The sequence below is a fragment of the Patella vulgata genome, chromosome 2 (genome assembly GCF_932274485.2).
Source record: "Patella vulgata chromosome 2, xgPatVulg1.2, whole genome shotgun sequence".
Taxonomy (NCBI): Eukaryota; Metazoa; Mollusca; class Gastropoda; family Patellidae; genus Patella; species Patella vulgata.
In genome coordinates, this window is record NC_065880.2 from 7,804,692 (window position 1) to 7,823,087 (window position 18,396).

The 18,396-nt window shown below is 36.2% G+C and overlaps 1 protein-coding gene across 1 annotated transcript in view; it reads left to right on the plus strand.

Moving 5' to 3' along the window:
• Positions 1-18,396, plus strand: part of LOC126809966 (E3 ubiquitin-protein ligase RNF213) — a 70,269-nt gene that overhangs the window by 28,577 nt on the left and 23,296 nt on the right. The window contains exons 24-35 of the mRNA XM_050534844.2: positions 187-363; positions 704-973; positions 1,646-1,784; positions 3,900-4,195; positions 5,779-5,881; positions 6,251-6,364; positions 7,545-7,619; positions 8,092-8,148; positions 8,290-8,484; positions 13,181-13,277; positions 16,406-16,440; positions 17,220-17,317. Of these exons, the coding sequence (XP_050390801.2) occupies positions 187-363; positions 704-973; positions 1,646-1,784; positions 3,900-4,195; positions 5,779-5,881; positions 6,251-6,364; positions 7,545-7,619; positions 8,092-8,148; positions 8,290-8,484; positions 13,181-13,277; positions 16,406-16,440; positions 17,220-17,317 (1,656 nt within the window). The remainder of the gene's footprint in view (positions 1-186; positions 364-703; positions 974-1,645; positions 1,785-3,899; positions 4,196-5,778; positions 5,882-6,250; positions 6,365-7,544; positions 7,620-8,091; positions 8,149-8,289; positions 8,485-13,180; positions 13,278-16,405; positions 16,441-17,219; positions 17,318-18,396) is intronic.

The following is an 18,396-nucleotide window of genomic DNA, read 5'->3' on the forward strand; positions in this document are numbered from 1 at the left end:
CTACAAGGCGGGATTCTTAGCGGATCGTCAAGAAACTTTGCAGACTTGTTCTTTATACCCTTAAGATGACCCACCCCTATTAGAGGACGTTATTGTTCTGTTTGCGTTCATCGCTTGCAAAATGTGGACTTATCTTGCATGGCAACCTCTTGTTTAATTTTTATGTTTATTTACATGTCATTGTAGGGAAGTAGCATCTTGTACACAGTGTAATACCAAATTCGAATCGGCACCAGTAAAACTTCCATGTGGTAATAAAATCTGTACTGAATGTATGATTGACATGCAAGAAGATGGGGAGAAACACTGTCGGCGGTGCGAAAGAGAAAACCCAGACAACTTTAATGCTGCGGCTTCAAACCGGTATATATGATCCAGTAAAAATATAGTTATTTCAGGCATTTTTCTTCAAACTGAAGAAAAACAGGTTTAATTTACAAACTCAAGCATACTGGACAACATATTTTAATTTTTACTTTACGCAAGTCCCTTGCACGCTAATTTTAGTTGCTGCCTTGGTTATCATTCACATTGACTTCATGTCATAGCTTTGTTATTATACTTTCAAATGGAACCTTTATACTAGTAAAACAACGATTCTTGTCCATTTTAAGGGAATATTGCTTTTACATTTGCATTATACCCATTCGGCTGCAGTTTGGTGCTTTACCCATACTTGTAATTAAGATCAAATTCATTTCAGGGAAAGCTCGAGACAATTAAAGACCTTTCATAGGCATTGTGACTCATTTCTGATGGCCATGGTATCTAAACTGTGCTTTAGTTCAAACACCGCACCTAGTGAAGATGTTGTACACAGGTTGATGGAATATATAACAGTTAAAAAAACAGCTAGAACTGGAGAATTAAATGTTCATCGCGTCAAAACGAAACCAATGAGTTTATTCATTCATGAAATTGACCGTACTCCAATATGCAGACTCTTTTTCCTGAAACTGCTTATTCGTCAAAGGTAACTTTGAATTTCATAAATATAAAATGATTTTAAATTCCAAACATGTTTTTTATGGTGTTATATGTTGATGGTGGTCAGTTCGTCCACACCTGCACGCATCCTACAGACATCATATCTTATGGGTTTGTCGTGATATTTTGTTTTCTTCCCATTCCACCTTGAAATGTTTTCGACTTCCAAAGACCCTTTAAACCTGGTGACTTCATCGTTTAACTACCTTTGAACCCTATATAAATATGAGTCTGACCTCTACTAAGAACAGATATATGTTCGAAAATGGAAGCTAAACCACTACCAATTTAGCGGCTACAATACTTTGTCTTGGCCACTGATCGAGTATAATAACTGTTGTAGCTCTCCAATCTTGAACTCCACGTTTGTTGCAATTATTGACTTAGTATATTTGACGTTGGCACATACATCAGGATGTCGCTAATACCACCCAAAAATAATTCGGTTTTATGTAAACCTGGATACACGGTTTACAATTCTATGAACTCAAAAAATATTTTTCATTCTATATAGTTAGAGCAGCTGCTGCTGGAAACGATAAATTATTTTCCCCTAGGAATTGAAATGGCTATTTGACGCAAACAAATAACCAAATACGGATATGTAATAAAGTATTGACTAATATGTTATAAACACGATTGATATTTTAATCCGTAGCGCTGAATACACATCAAGTTATCTACATGACTTTTTCGAGGACGCTAAACAATTAATTGAACAAACTAGTAGAAGAACATCAAAAGTAAATAAATCTTCTCTGGTAGAATTCAGTGCTTTGGTTTCATATTGCCTGGAGGTGAGTAATTCGTTTAGACATGTATGTTTGGTTACCAACAATTCCATTTTTCTGTTATTTTCAACTGTGGGGACTAGAGTGGGGTTTATACGATCCACCAATCCACACAGCAGTCCCATAAACATGTCTGACAGCTGTTTACACGATACAACGACTGTACTTGATGTGCGTGTGTGGTAGAGTACTAGTCGCTGATTTAAAAATGTTCCCAAACTAAAGAATATATAGTTTTAAGAAAAATTAACACAAATTATAAAACTATATTTTGTGTTTCTTATTTATGTGTACGTAATATGTTGTCGACCGTGTTCATCTCATTAACGTAAAGCAGTTTAATAAACCTTGATTTTAAGTTGCACCTGTCTTTGCTAATTCTTTCGGAAATGTATTTGATCGCAAAAGGTCAGTTAAGTACGGAGCCCCTTAAGTGCACGATTCCACTTTTAGATCATTTTTTCGTGCACAATTACATGGACCAACCATGGCGTAGTTTTGTGGATGGACCGTATCAATTCCACCTTCCCCACCCGACATTATCCGTCCGTACGTATTGCGAAGCTTTAGGACCACAGTTTTACATCATTCCTCCTCCACAACTTTCCTCTACAGAGTTGCCCATGTCCCTTTCTCCATCTAAAAACCTTGTGAAAGCGATAGAGCCAACAGTTTTTAGCCCACTGTGTCCAAATCAAAGAAGTAATAAACATATTAATGGATAAACACTTTTCATTTTTAGCGACTTCTGTTGAAATGAATGGCGTGAGACCATCTTGCTGTCACAAAATTCGTTATATCGAATTTATTATTTCGTTCTAACGAATTAATATTTATAACGAAATAATTATATAAGAAGCGTGGCATTGTGTATGAGAACATTATCTGAGAGTGGAATCGTGCACTTCAGGGGCTCCCTAGTTAAACCTGTGAACATGGCCTGTCATGTTAGTGCATATGACTTTCGTCACTAATCGTGGCAGCCAGTTACATTCCGTCAGAAATTCAAACTGTGACATTTTGACTTGACCAATGCTGTATTCAGTATTTCCAAACCATGAAATGAGCTGGCATATATTTTCCGATTGACTTGCATGCCAGTCCTCAATCGTTTTAATTGAAATGTTTTATTGTCGGAGTTATGGCCCTGGATCGATTTGAAAAAGCATATGGTTGTTCCCGAGGCTACAATTATCATGGAATTGATTTGAAATTTATACATCGAGTTTAAAATTTAGTAACGAAATAATACGTTTAATAAGTTATTTTATTAAACACGTATGTGTTGTTGCCCCAGTTTAATTTTAAAGTTAAATACTTCAGAGTCATTGGTAATCTCCTACTGATACACTGAGTCGCTGGATTGATGCTTTGAAGCATGGTACTTCAAATGTCATTAATATGATTCATATTTAAGAGAAAGAATGTTCTTTTTGTAATAAATTTACTTAAAGATTCATTCACATGAATCTATTTCTGGGGTAGTTCTATCCCAAAAGAAGTATGGCATATTTGGTACATATGACAAATATATACACCCAAACTTAAGACACAAATACTGGGTTCTCTGATAAACACAAAGGGTAACATTCTAAGGCTGTCCTGAACTGTCGGCTCAGGTCGCGACACGCGCTGTTGATCTAATGTCTAACGGTTGTGACAGCATTTGAGGTGGGTGAGGCGGCTTTAACGTCACACGGTTGTCCATGAACTTAAAAAAGGCTTTGAAATTTATAGTAAACGGACAGCAACTAAAGAGCTTAAAAATGGATTCTCTCTCAATTAGTCCTTGTTATAATCACGGGTGATAAAAATAGATTATGTTGGGGCGGGCTAGTGTTCGTGGGATTCGAATGTTTTTAAGAGGCATTTGCAGCAAACGTTTGATAGACAAATTAGTTTCCCGAATAAATCATCAAATTACACAGTTTGTAAGTGGAAAGGCATCTTTAAACAATTTCTGCAGTGTATTGATATTTGTTATTGATGTGTATGTTGCCATTTTACCATTTGTTCATCTGCCACGGTGAACCACGTGGGTTTAAACATATAAGATGTTTACTAAACTTCTTAAAGGGTTTAGCTTGCATGTAGAACTGCATTTTTGTTTGTTTATTTCAGGATGTATATTATGAAAACGCTTCTGACTTTACAGACCAGTGTATCCAAGAAATAGATGCAGCCACAAAAAGCTTAAAGGCAGCTGCAGAATATTTCAGACAAAGAGATAAAGATGAGATTTCTGTGATAGAGCAACTCGAGAATCTAGTGCGTTGTAGATATGGACTGGTTGTAGCAGCTAAATATCTCCATCATTTCTTTATTTCAAAAAGCTTGAATATGTCAGAGGAATTCCGTTCATTGGTAGAAGCCATTAGAAATGTTATCAAAATAGAAACTACAATGATGTGGCCAAAGTAATTTTTTTTTATTATAAATCGCATTTGTAATTAACATGGTTAATTCCTGTGGACGTATATTTGCCGCCACCGCTGTCTCTGTATGTGCCTGTGTGTCGCCTACAGGCCACAATTCTTAAGTGATCATCTTGAAACTTTACATACTTATTCATTATACCCCAAGGATGATCCCTATTGTTTTTGGTGCATTCCCGACCCCCAGGGACAGACCCACGCCCATTTCTTGTATTTGTTTATTTATCGTCTACAGGCCGCATTTCTTAACGTATCATCTTGAAACTTTGCATACTTATTCTTTGTACCCTAACCTTATACCCTAAGGATGATCCCTATTGTTTTTGGTGCATTCCCAACCCCCAGGGGCAGGGCCACACCCATTGTCTTTTTGTGTGTCTGTGTGTCGCCTACAGGACACAATTCTTAATTGGTCGTCTTGAAAAATTTTCATATGAATTCTTTATACCCTAAGGATGATTCTTATTGTTTTTTGGTGCATGCCCGACACCCCCCCCCCCCCAGTTGCAGAGCCACGCCAATCTCTTGAATTTATTTGTTTGTCATCTACAGACTGCATTTCTAAATGTATCCCCTTGAAACTTTGCATACTTATTCCTTATAACCTAAGGATGACCCCTATTGTTTTTGGGTGATTGCCCAACCCCCAGTGGTAGAGTCACGCCCAATTTTTGTGTTTATCGTTTATGGATCAACTTGGTACTTCGCATATTTATTCCTTATAGCCTAAGAGCGTCAACTATTGATATTGGTCAATGCCCCGACCGACAGAGGCAGAGCCACGCCCAATTTTTGCCTTTAGCGCCCGAAGTCCAAAATTCTGAATGGATTATCTTGGAACTTGGTATACTTATTCCTTATACCCTAAGGACGGCAACTATTGAAGTTGTCTGTAAATTTGGAAAATCAAACCCAACGCCTAGCCTTCTTTGCCCTTTGTCATATTACAACCGTTTCATATTTCATTCTCTTCATTTTGAAAAGTACCATATCAATCAAAGCAGGAATGTGGACGTATATTGTTGTAGCGTTAGCGATGCTCTTGTTATTTACGCCTACCGATATTACAATATGGACGTATATTGCTTCTCTTTCTCGGAAAATCTCTGGAAACAACTTTTATAATCATTTATAAATTTATATGCCTGAGCCTGATTTAATTCAGTAAGATCGGTACATTGCTAAATATAACAGTGATACATTTCGTGGAATTGTGTGAATATTTTTTATTGAATTAAGGCTTTGTTTCTGGATTTAATTTAGGTTTAACGTCGAGGTATTTGATTGAAAGTTAGTACACTGATGAATATAACAGTTGCGGATCCAAGTTTCAGGGGATTATATACAATGTCCATGTGCTGAATTAAAGTAAAAACACAATTTGTTTTCCAGAATTTTTCGATGTATATGATTGGCATTTAGAATGCTTGTATACAACGGAATTACAGATCAATTTTGTGAAAATGTATTGCGTCTATAAAAATGAGAATTTGGATAAACATTCAGACTTTTATAAACATATATTGCTTCAGCAATACCCACCACAGAATGTTTGTGTGTTTTAGGATGTTTTTGTTGAAACAAATTTGCCGAAAATATGGAACTGACTGTTATGAAGAAATTATGAGTAATGACCAATACAAATGGATTGGTTTAGAAAGAAAAAGGGTATGTACACTATAGTTAATTGTTGTATGATACAGGGGCTATGTGAAGGGGACACAGTGACGCACTTTGTATCATGGGTTTAGGATTTTTGCGCCCCCCTCTCAAATAAAAAAAATCACGTAGTTTTCAATGCGACTTTCAACTCAATTGACTCGCAATTAATGGCAATCTTTATGGATATTGCTGACCGCAGTGTGTTGAATGAGGGTCACCCACTGGTTTACTTTTAGCGCACAATACGGAACAATTTACACAATAACAGTGGTAAGGCCATTAATAAAGATTTCTGAACTTGGATCTTGTATTTGCCAGTGACATGATGATATTAATGTGTATTCTAAATAATTGAATTTTCATATTTTAAAACAGCAAATGGTTCCGGATAGATATGTTATTTATGGTACAGACTACACAAATGTCCTGCAGACACTAAGACTTGTTGATTTAGGAGACGATATTAAAACACTACACAGGAGTTTAAAGGTATGTCTAACATTATAGTCATATAACATAACTAAGTGAAAAGTTTTAGCAAAGTAACGCAGGGTCACATCGATTATGAATTCCTAAAAATCCTGCCAATCTGATAAGCTAATTACTGGTAAGAATATATAAAGTTATCGGGTTGTTACCTTACATATACCTTAATTAACTATTCTTCACGTCCGGTGATGTTGTCCATGGGGATATCGTGTTCGTAGACAATGGAAACTTAGGCACTAGTTTATCTAAAGATAAGGTTGTATCTCTTGATGTTCGTATATTGACACGAACTGAATGTTAATTCTTAGTGCAGAAGATCATTAGAAATAATCATAACTGTGGTTTTAATGCTAGTGGTAGGAATCTTTATTTATAATATACTCTTCAAAAAAGTAGGGGATATTGAAATGCAAATACCTATGCAGGTTGTGATATGATAAATAGTCATGGTCACTTGACATGCTTTGAGAGTATGATCACCGATGAAGAACTTATTGCCCCAACAGAACCACTGAGCTGCACATGCGACACGCAATAGCGCAATACACGTGGGAGGGGTTCATTGTCAAATTTGACACTTCAAGGAAGGGTTGATGAAAACTGCCGCTTTCTGGTTTATCCTATCCATGTTTGCTTTCCTATCGGTTCTTGCATAATATTTACTGTTTAGCGTATCTTTGCTTTAGTGTGTTACGTTTAATTTATTCGGGAGCCGTGTTCGTCGACGTCAACGTCAACCGACAACACTGCAAGAATTGGCCGTGGCACTACAAGAGGAGTGGGTCAGATTGCCCCAAATCGTGAATGGACGGTTAACCAGGAGCACGCCAGGGCGAATTGCTGAATGTTTGAGGATTGGTGGAGCAATTACTCATTATAAAGACAAAAATCAAAAACGTCCATTTTCACTTTTGACAGTGTATCTCTTTGCGAGTGAAATGGGGCCGTCATATAAGCCGCCCATATGAACTGTTTATGATCATGTGTAGGCAATTGGCCTGTTATTAACATACACTGGTTACCTCTAATAAAAACAGCAGCGCATTTCGCAGTTTTGTATTGTTTCTGAATATCCCCTACACTTTTTTTTTTGAAGAGTATATATTGCTTATCACAATATGAAACTTGCATGTGATAATACGGAAAATTACGGATACTTCCATATGTTTTATTATGTTAGAAAATAAACAAGAAAAGACAAGAATTCATCTTTTTAATGGTATTACAGAATACAGTATCAACATTTGAAAATGAAGTAAGTGAATTGGTATTCCTGTGATTTTGAAATATTTAAACTGATTTGAATTTGTTGTACATTTGCCTTCGAAATCGAAAATCACAACATTTCAACCATGGGCTTCTTTGTTTATTATTGCATTAACTATAACCCCAGCAATCAAGTTTAAAAGTCAAACGTGGTTTAGCTTACTGGTGGGCTAATGGACATCGTGGTTGACTTGTTTCGCCTAATTAGTAAAATAATATGTACTCGATCAAACATAATAATTGTGTAGCTATAATTTTTTTCAGTAAGCTGATAGTGAAAATAATATCAATCAGTCGAGCGTGTAGTAGGTAATTGGTAGTTGAAATATACATGTAGTTATGTCGTCGTGAGAGAATAGAGTTAGTCCTTCCCCTTGATTCACCTTATATTATTCTGAGAATTATCATGTTTAGAATTTCATAGCAGCTGTCTGAATAATTATTGTCTTTCTTTGTTTTAGAAAACTAAACAAAAGCTTGATGAATTCATCAAAGGCAATGATAAATTCCAATTAAAGGTGAGTAAAGACATTTCGTCTGTAGTCACCCACGTTCGACAACAAATTAATAAACTCCTAAAACAGGTGTTTATCCGACTGGTAAACTAAAAATATGTAAAAGCAAATCGAGAATGTACCTGATGTGAATTGCAATTTCAGAATGTAGCACTTGAGTTTTTATCAACCTCAGAAGAGCAGAAGAATCAATATATAGGTGTTACTACTACAAACCACATAGAATCTAAAAATTTGGAGAGTTTGCTCTATCACTGGTTAATAGTTTTAAATTCGGCATCTAAAGGTGGATTGTTACAACCTTTGTATACATTATTAGTGGATCCCAGCAGTATGGAGGTATGTGAAAGTTTGTATTGGTTGATTGTTGATTTGGTAGGAATGAAATCGACTGAAAGAGTTGAATTTTAAAGGAGCTAAGTCTTTAACTCAATGACATCCAAAATCTTCAACATTAAAAACACGATTTATTTGTCAAATTAAATCAACATTCATGTTGTGATCATACCGGGAAAAGATGGGCTTTTGATAACCAATATTTAAGACAAAATAAACATTTTACCATTGGTACACGAATCGTGTACCATAATGCGCTTCAGCCCCAGTTGTATCAAAAGACTCGGGGGACGAGGCTAGACACATTGCACCAAATCAAACGGCGTATGTAGACTGGAATAACCAGACTCTAAAAATTTGGACTCGCTTGAGACTGCTGGCTTATTTCGCCGAACATAACTGATTTGAAATTGGAGTAAAAACGGAAACCATTGAATGTAAATCAGTTTATATACATTCATATTACAGTATTATATGCGTTGCAACCCACTTTTGTCAATTTCTAGGTCCAAAATGTTAGCGATTTAGCTCTTTTAAACTATGCGTTTTTGTGGGTTTCTCGACAGTGTGTTTATTACTGCACCAGAACATATGTAATCAAGGATCATCTGGGTTGGTCTCAATGAGAAAGATATATTTAAACTTGGAAAACTGCCCGTCAGTAATTGGCTAAAGATAACACTACAAAACACGTGTTATGAAACAACACGAGATTGTGTTATTGTCCACACAAGTTACGTGTCCCTATTTAACAACAAAATATCGTATTAAAACAAGAAATGGTAGAAATTGTGTTGTATTTCGCCATACTACACCTAGTAAAGCAGCATTTCCCATGTCCGCATGATTTGCCCTCATTTAATTCTGGTTCAACTGTAATGCTGTGTAATAAGATTTTCTAAGTTTTTATTTTTTGATTTGGCGAAATAGCCAAAGTATTATTCCTCATGAAATGAATTAGTAACACATTCTGATACCCTTACTGTATTATTATCCATAGAATATGTACACAAAGTCAATTCTAATGAAGCCATATGCTATACAATAAGACAAACTAAATCACACACCCACCCCCACGAAAATAACAGTATAAGTAAAGGACCATGTTCAGCTCATAGTCGCCTTTTAAGAATAAAATATTAATTATATCTTTTTATACGCCCACATTTTCATGTGGACGTATATTGTCGTCGCCCCTGTTTGTCCGTCCGTCCGTCCGGACGTCCGTCTACAATTTGTTTGTGGTCACAATTTTTATCCGATTTCAACGAAACTTGAAATATAGCTTTATCTCCCTAAGATCTCGGTTCCTTTCGATATTGGCATGTATCGGACCATAACTTTATGTGTTATGGCCCCTGATTGTACGATAAATCACGTTTTTTAGCTTGTGGACACTCTAGAGGTCACAATTTTAATCTGATTTTGATGAAACTTGAAATGCATGTTTATAATCCAAAGATCTTGGTTCCTGTTGATATTTGCCCATATCCAATCGTAATTTCCTGAATTATGGCCCCTGATTGTACGAAAAATCACCGTTTTTTGGCTTGTGTTCCCTCTGGAGGTTACAATTATTATCCGATTTAAAGAACCGTTTGATTATATCACCATTACATCGTAATGAAGTTTGGGTTCGAATGTCATGAAAATCGGACCAAAACTGCAGGCCAAAATGGCCGCCACATGTACGGAAATAGTGTAAAAATATGGTGTATCAAGGTTGTGGACCCTGTAGAGGTCACAATCTTAATCCGATTTTGATCAAACTTGAAATGCATGTTTATAATCCAAAGATCTTGGTTCCTTTCAATATTTGCACATATCGGATCGTAACTTCCTGACATGTGGCTCCTGAATGTACGAAAAATCGCCTTTTTTCGCTTGTGGTCCCTCTGAAGGTCACAATTATTATCCGATTTCAAAAAACGTTGGATTATATCACCGTTACACCCTAATGAAGGTTGAGTTCGAATTTCGTTAAAATAGGACCAAAACTGACCGACAAAATGGCCGCGCTCGTACGCAAATAGTGTAAATATCTGGTATTAGGTTGTGGACCTTCTGGAGGTCGCAATTTTGTGCCGATTTTGATGAAACTTGAAATTTATGTTTATAACCAAAGATCTTGGTTGGTTTTGATATTCGCGCATATGGGATCGAAACATCATGAATTATGGCCCCTGATTGTATGAAAAATCGCATTTTTAGCTTGTGGACACTCTAGAGGTTACAATTTTGATCCGATTTTGATCAAACTTGAAATGCATGTTTATAACCCAAAAATCTTGGTTCATTTCGATATTCGCGCATATTGGATCGTAACTTCCTGGATTATGGTCCCTGGTTGGTAAAAAAAACAACATTTTCAGATTGTGGATTCTCTAGAGGTCACATTTTTTAAATTCGATTTTAAAAACCGTTTAGATCATTATTCCACCATAATGAAGGTTGAATTGGAATTTTGGGAAAATCGAAATGAAACTGACGACAAAATGGCTGCTCTTTGTATGCAAATTGTATATAAGTATGTAATTCAAACGTTATGGACCCTCTAGAGGTCACAATTTTTATCCAATTTTGATGGAACTTAAAACATATCTTTATATTCCAAAAATCTCAGTCCCTTTTGATATTTGCGCATTTCAGACCATAACTTCCTGGATTATGACCCCTGATTGTACAAAAACTCGTTTTTGTTTTTAGGTTGTTCTCTATCCATCTCTTGTAAAATGTGGGCGTATCCTGGCTGGCAGCCGCTGGTTTGTTTTTTAAAAACGAATAATAAAACGTGAACATTATGAGTAAGATGCAAGTAAAATAATTATAGGTTGATAAAAAAAAAGATAGACATAGAGAGCCCAGCGGTAAGACAAATATTCATATCAAATAGGCATTAGCCTTTTGGACATCATCCGCGACAGGTAAAACAAATAAACGTTGCTTTAACAATACATTACACCAGATTGTAACGAGTTTACAAACACACAATACAGTAAATAGCACACAGCAAAGGCAACTTTTGAATTTCGACCATCGGTCTTATTTGCAGATTCATAAAACAATTGATGACTTTATATTGAGAACGTTAGGTTAACTTATTTCGTTGCAGTCATAATTTAGTAAATCACTATGCATCATCACTGTGTACTGTTCTGCTCCCACTGAGCTAATGAAAATGGGCATATGTCTATGTGGGAAATTTGCAGCATAATATCCTGAATTACGAGAAATCGTATTTGTAGCTTGTATAAAAATCACGTTTTAGATTTTTAGCTCAAGGGGTCAAAATAATTATTCTATTTTGATGAAACGTAAAATCTATGTTAATATCCCAAAGATCTTCTTTCCTTTTGATTCTGTCGCATGTCGAACTGTAATAATATACTGGATTATGGTCCCTGATTGTACGAAAAATCACGTTTTAAGCTTGTTCTTTGTCGATTCGTTGAAAAATGTGAGCGTATCTTACATGGTACGAAATTGAAGAACCCTTTCGAGTCTCAGCGCCCTGTGACTTTGCCTAAAACATGATATAGGTTGTAGTGTTTTTCAAATTAGGTGGAATTTTCTCCCTTTTCCATAACATAGTTAACACGACAGGGGCTGGAGTTTTTAACAGATTTCTTTCTAAATTTTGGAAAGTTTGGGTCCTGAGAGAATGAAGCCTATTTGCTGATTTTTTGAAACGCAATAATGCAACTTTTAGAGAAAGAATTTTGATTAAAAAAGAAGTAGGAATATATTTTCGCTTAAAAATCAAGATAAAAGGATATGAAATTATGGATTTAAGGTCCTACTGTTCTGCTCCGACTGGGTATACGTCATACAGTGTGCTATAACGAAATTTTGCCCGGACAGTGGCCTACACTTATATCTAATTCCAACTGCCTATGGATCTTTTTTACATTCACGCCATTTGTCCCTGCTATTTCCGAATTTTACATTCCTTTTATTTTTTTTTAATTTATCATAAATTCATTTATTTATGACCGCTGGCAACGTTCTTGGAATCTGGCAGGCACAAATAAACTTCATCACATTAAGCCGCTCTTACGAGACTCGCCAAACTACTATAGAACAAACAGAAGATATGAAGTTATTTTTGTGTCGCTCTCGCATAGGTCATACTTTTTTAACTCATATTTTCATCTTAAAGTGAGAGCCTCAACCGTTGTCAGTCATTACATCACATCTTTTCCCAACCGGGTTTGTTTAATAAAAGAGACAGGATTTTATCATAAATGTTAATTTTATATTCCATTTCATTTTTGCATTTCAATGCCCCACGCGTTGTCCTTTGCCAGACCATAGCTACCGCACCACAGACAAGGAGGAAGTACGTCGGAAAATCCAAATGAACTTTCTCAGCCAATTAAGGGATAGAACACGAGATATTCAGGTTAACGAGTCAACGTCGTACTCGCTGTCGCCTGTCCAACCTCGTGGGTTTTCTCCGGGTCCTCCGGTTTCCTCCCACTGCTAAAGACCCCTACACGCATGCCAATTATTGAAATAAAAGTAAACCATATGTTAGTCCCGAAATGGCCTAGTTTGTGTCTAGTGGACGTTTAACCCCATCTCTCTCTCTCTCTCTCTCTCTCTCTCTCTCTCTCTCTCGTACTCGCTGAACCACTGTGGCTCCCGATTGTTTGAGGAATCTTGAATTTGCATACTGCCAACGTTTAAATTTTTGCAGGGGGTGTTTTTACCGACAATGCCTGAAGAAACTCTGGCGGATATATCAATGGTAATAAAAGCAATGATAACTCGAGCAGACCAGGTCACTGTATACAGTAAGCATTTTAGATATCATTACATTTTACATTTAACGATGTTCATATACTTCTTGTCATCCTGCTGTCTATTCTAAATGTGTTTACGGTCATATTTTAGTATGTGTGTATTATGCCGTCACCTTCCTGTCGGTCTCTGGGGGCCACCCATCAACAATAATATAGAAGCTACAGTGTATTGGGATCATGGGATGGCATGTTACACAACCCTGTGTTACACTGTGTGAAAAACAGCAACAAGAACAAAAAGGTAGCTGTGTCCTTCGTCGCACTCGCTAATTATTGTCCTCGGTAAAGCGATTTTTAAATTGGAAGATTAAATATATGTGACTAACGCCGGGGCCTGTTTCACGAAATTTTAACTAAGATTTTAGTAATTTGATTGGATAATATAGGGATTGATTTTAGTGCTAAGCCAATCAAAATTGAAGTATCTACTGAAATTTGGATTTTATCTTTAGTTAAGTTTCGAGAAACGGGGCCCCAATCTTTCCACTATTCATTCACTAAACTGTGTTTTTTGTCACTTATTGTCCTGGATGACATATTTTAATACGTGGTCGTATACTGTCGTCGCCACATTCGTCCGTTGACATTTTGTTTGTGTACTCTTCAGGTCATAATTACGTATTTCGGACCTTTGTTCGAAACACGTATAGTTTCTGTAAGTGTTTTTATTATTTTTTGTGTGAAATTTAGTCAGTTTGTGCAGCCCAAACTGTACATGGTACAAACATTCTGCCAACGTAGATGCGGTTGGCTTCCGTGCGTTCATTTTTGACGAACAGGGGGTGTTCTACTGATGGTACAAAAAATCATCTCAGATTGCCCATATCTGTTTTATTTCTCAGCAGATCTTCATTTTTGGATTCTTTGGACAAATCCCATATGGGCTATGACTGACAGTTTTTAGAAATTCGGAAGTTCGCTCGATTAATATTAGCATCAAAGATTTGCGAAAGTTTTCTTCATCATTTTTTTTTTGACATTCTAGATGGCATATCTCCGTCACTATTTGAGGTATCAAGTTGAAACTTAGTAGGAATAAGGAACACACAGATGCCTTCAAACTGGCATATTAAAAACAATTGTGACGGCTTCCGGAAACTTCCGGCAATTACCGAGGCCTTCCGTTTTTTCCCGAACACGAATAGTTCTTTCCATTTTAAAAATAGACAAAAATGACATATGTTAGTATTAGCCCAAGATATTATCTTTCATTTTCAAAGACCTTGCGATAACATTTTCGACTGCTTGGCCGCCATATTGGATTTTACCAAAAAAAACATTCAAATCGATATTCAGCCGCCATTTTAATTCCGATTTTGTATTGAACCTACTCCAAATGGCAACAATCCTTAGGGAACCGATGTTTGAATTTCGATTTTGTTTACTTCCCGTTTCACTTTCGTGTTTGTTCGACTTTATGGTGACAACTTTTGGTCTTCGAAGGAATTATTAGTGAGGAGATATTCGCCCATGTATCTGTTATTACTCGTCAGTTCAGTCAGTTATATAGAGGGATAACTCGTGTTTTCCTTTTGTGTTCGTCACTTCCGATTGTTGAAGCATTGATAACGCATCTATCGCAGTAATGATCTCTGTGATAAAATAATATTTGGAACGTGTTTAACCAGTTCTATGTGATAATGACTGGCACCAATATTGTCCTTTAAAAAACCGGGTGGGCTGAAATTTCGTGTAAATTAGACTGAAACTTCCCGACAAAATGGCGGCTTCCTGTATGAGAATATTGTAAGCATCTAGTGCCATATGTATATATTGATAATCCAGTTCCTTTCGGGTCGGATTATTGCCCGTGATTGTACGAAAACATTCGCGATTTTAGAGGTCACTGTGTTTATCCGATTTTAACAACCGTTCACCATAATGATGCCTGAGGTCGATTTTCGTGAAAATCGGACAGACACTTCCAGTCAAAATGGCCGCTCCGTGTAAGCAAATTGTATAAAAGTATGTATTGATACTCTAGCGGTCATTTTATCCGATTTTGAAGAAACCTAAAATATGTGTTTATATCCCATCTCGATTTCATTTGATACTGGCGCATATCGGAACGTACCTTCCTGGATTATGGCCCCGGATTGTACGAAAAATCACGTATTTGATTGAAAAGCTGCCCCCTGTTCGCAAATCGTGAAAATGTATGTAATGCCAAGATTATCGACCCGGGCTCCTGAGGTCACAGTCTTTGTTCGATTTTGATGAAACTTAAAGCATATGTTTATATCCCACAGAGCGCGGTTCCGTTCGATATTGACGCATATCGGACGGTAACTGTTTGGATTATGAACCCTGATTTTAGGAAAAATGCTAGTATAACTTGTAGGCCATCTAGAGGTCATAATTTGTATTTCTTTTAAAGACTACACATATATCACCGTTACACCATAATTACGCGGATTTTGCTAATATAATACCAAGGTTGGGTACCCAATAGAGTTAACAATTGTAATCGGATTTTGATGAAATTTAAAATATGTGTTTATGTCTCCGTGATCCGGGTTTCTTTCGATATTATGTAATTTCGAACCGTAACATCCTGGATTATGCCCCCTGATTGTACGGGGGGTTGGGTGGCCGAATGATTAGCACGTGCGCGCTGTATCATACGGTCTGTCATTGAGTCAACTGGCGTGGTTTCGATGGGCCGGTTGTACGTGACAAGGAATAGGGTCGCTGCTAAAGACCCTTACGCGTAAGCGAATTATTGAAATAAAATTGAACCATATGTTAGTCCCGAAATGACCTGGATCGTGTCGAATGGACGTTAAACCACGTCTCTCTCTCTCTCTCTCTCTGTCTCTCTCTCGTTTTCCCCTGACTGTACGGAAATCGCTTTTTTTTTCGGCTTGTTCCCTTTTCGTCTCTTGGAAAATGTGAATAGCAAAACAAGTAGGCTAACGTCTGACAGAAGCTATATATATATATATATATATATTAACAGGGAGTAATTATGTTAAATAACAAAAAACGATCTGACAGCTAGTTTTCCAGATTGTGTTACTGTTTGTTGATAAGCAAAAAAAAAAAACTAGTGAACATAATTATTTCTATAATGCAGTTATCTTGAATATTTGATTAACTGTATATTTTTTTATTTTTAGGGTGTCCAAACGGTCATGCTTATCTTATCGGCGAGGTAAATTCATTGTTTTATATTTAATATGCAATTAGAAAATTATCGCAACACCCGAATATGTATGCGCTCAGGATAAAGGTATTAGGTAAAGATATATATTCTGTCGTCAATATATACCATCGGAAGAACGTAATAGTCCATGAACTCTGCTGTTGTATTGAGCAAAGTTGGCCCGTACAGATAGGGAAGAACATTTGGGGCGATATCAATGTCTGACAAGTTGTCACTTTCTGCCGATACCTTATTGAAATATACATCGACTGCTACTGCTAGATACGAGTGTCGACTCTTACTTATGTATCGGATGTACGTAACAAAAATGAATGATTTTGCCGTCTTCGTGCTAAATATAGCCATTATCAAATGAATCAATGACAAGTACAATTGAAATAATCCAATGTTAGCATTCAATTTTTTCTTCAACAATTTCAATGTTTCTCTTCATTTTAACCTTTATATTTTTTCTCCAATTGCAACGTTTAAATGTCATAATTGCAACCACCGTACTGGTTGTTCGAAGCTCAGTCTCGCTCCTCCCTTTTTAAATTAAATTAAAATATGGCTGAACCGTTCTTAACTATTTAATATCGGAGAAATCCGATGCCATCGAGATTTGATTATGGTCTGGATAAGTTAATTAATGACTTATTAATAATTTAGATAACATTCCAGACCTAAAGAAAGATCTGGAATAGTAAGATTTAGCTTTTGCATAATGTATGTTTAAGGATATCTGACTGTAACTCAACTTATTGATTAATTCCTGTTTTGTTCTTCAGTGTGGTAGGCCATGGGGAGTTAGCAGATGTAATGAATGTAATGCGGAAATTGGTGGCGTGCGCCATAAAGCAGCAGACGGAAATACTATAGATGATGGGTAAATTAATATTTATATAAATACTGTACTAGTGGATGTATTAGGTTGTCTGCCCACATTTATTGTCAATTTGAGGATAGAGAGTGCTTTTTATAATGTCTCATATAATAGTTTATAACGAAACCTCGGCACCCATAAATAACATTTTTCGCACATAGACCCATGTTTCAAAATTGTCTTTTGATAATTTCCAGCCAAAATACATCTAAAGGTGTCCAGATCCTTGTTCAATCGTAACCACTTTTTATAAGATTAATCATGTAAAATGAAAGTCGATTGTCAAGGAAACAGATATGCAATGCAAATTCAAATATTTCAACAATTAAATATTTCAGACAATTTAACAGTTTGGAACTGGTATATAATAGACAATATCATCAGTTATCTGTTAATGTAATTCTCTGGCGTTTTTTAAATTCCAATTCAAGATTTACGTCCCTTCTTATCTCGGCACAAATTACTGAAACTAACACGTCGTACGCTGAATTAAATGTATGACAACCATCTTTTAGTTTCTGAGATCAAAGAATTATAATCGTAGTAATGACAGTGGTCTTTCACATAGGTTACAAGGCCAACAAGTCGTTGTTTGTTTTACGTTGTTGCTAATTCCAAGCAAACATACATCATCAAAAGTCCTTCACATAAGTGAAAACGTCAATGCTATTCGTCAATATTTAACAAACACTAATTCTCGGTAAGCGGTCAAAAAAACCTTAGAAGATATCGCCAGTCTTTCTTTCGCTGCATATCTATACCACTAACACTGTTATAATATTGATAGGGGATATATGCTCTATATTAAGAGATAATGGTGTTAGGCGAATATAAGAATGGGCGTTTAGCAATATTACGTTCTGTGGTGAATTGTAACGTTAGTACATGTATGGGTTATCTGAAGTGAAAATTATTCTTTTCAATATTGTGGAAACAACGGTATATGATGTTTACAATTTGATGCATGAATTGTCCTACAGGTCGATAAAAATGTTGTTTTAATGGGTTAAAAATATATCATGCCAAGGCCAATTTCTGGTCCATATAGGGGTGTATTTGAGCGTAATTAGCCAATCACATAA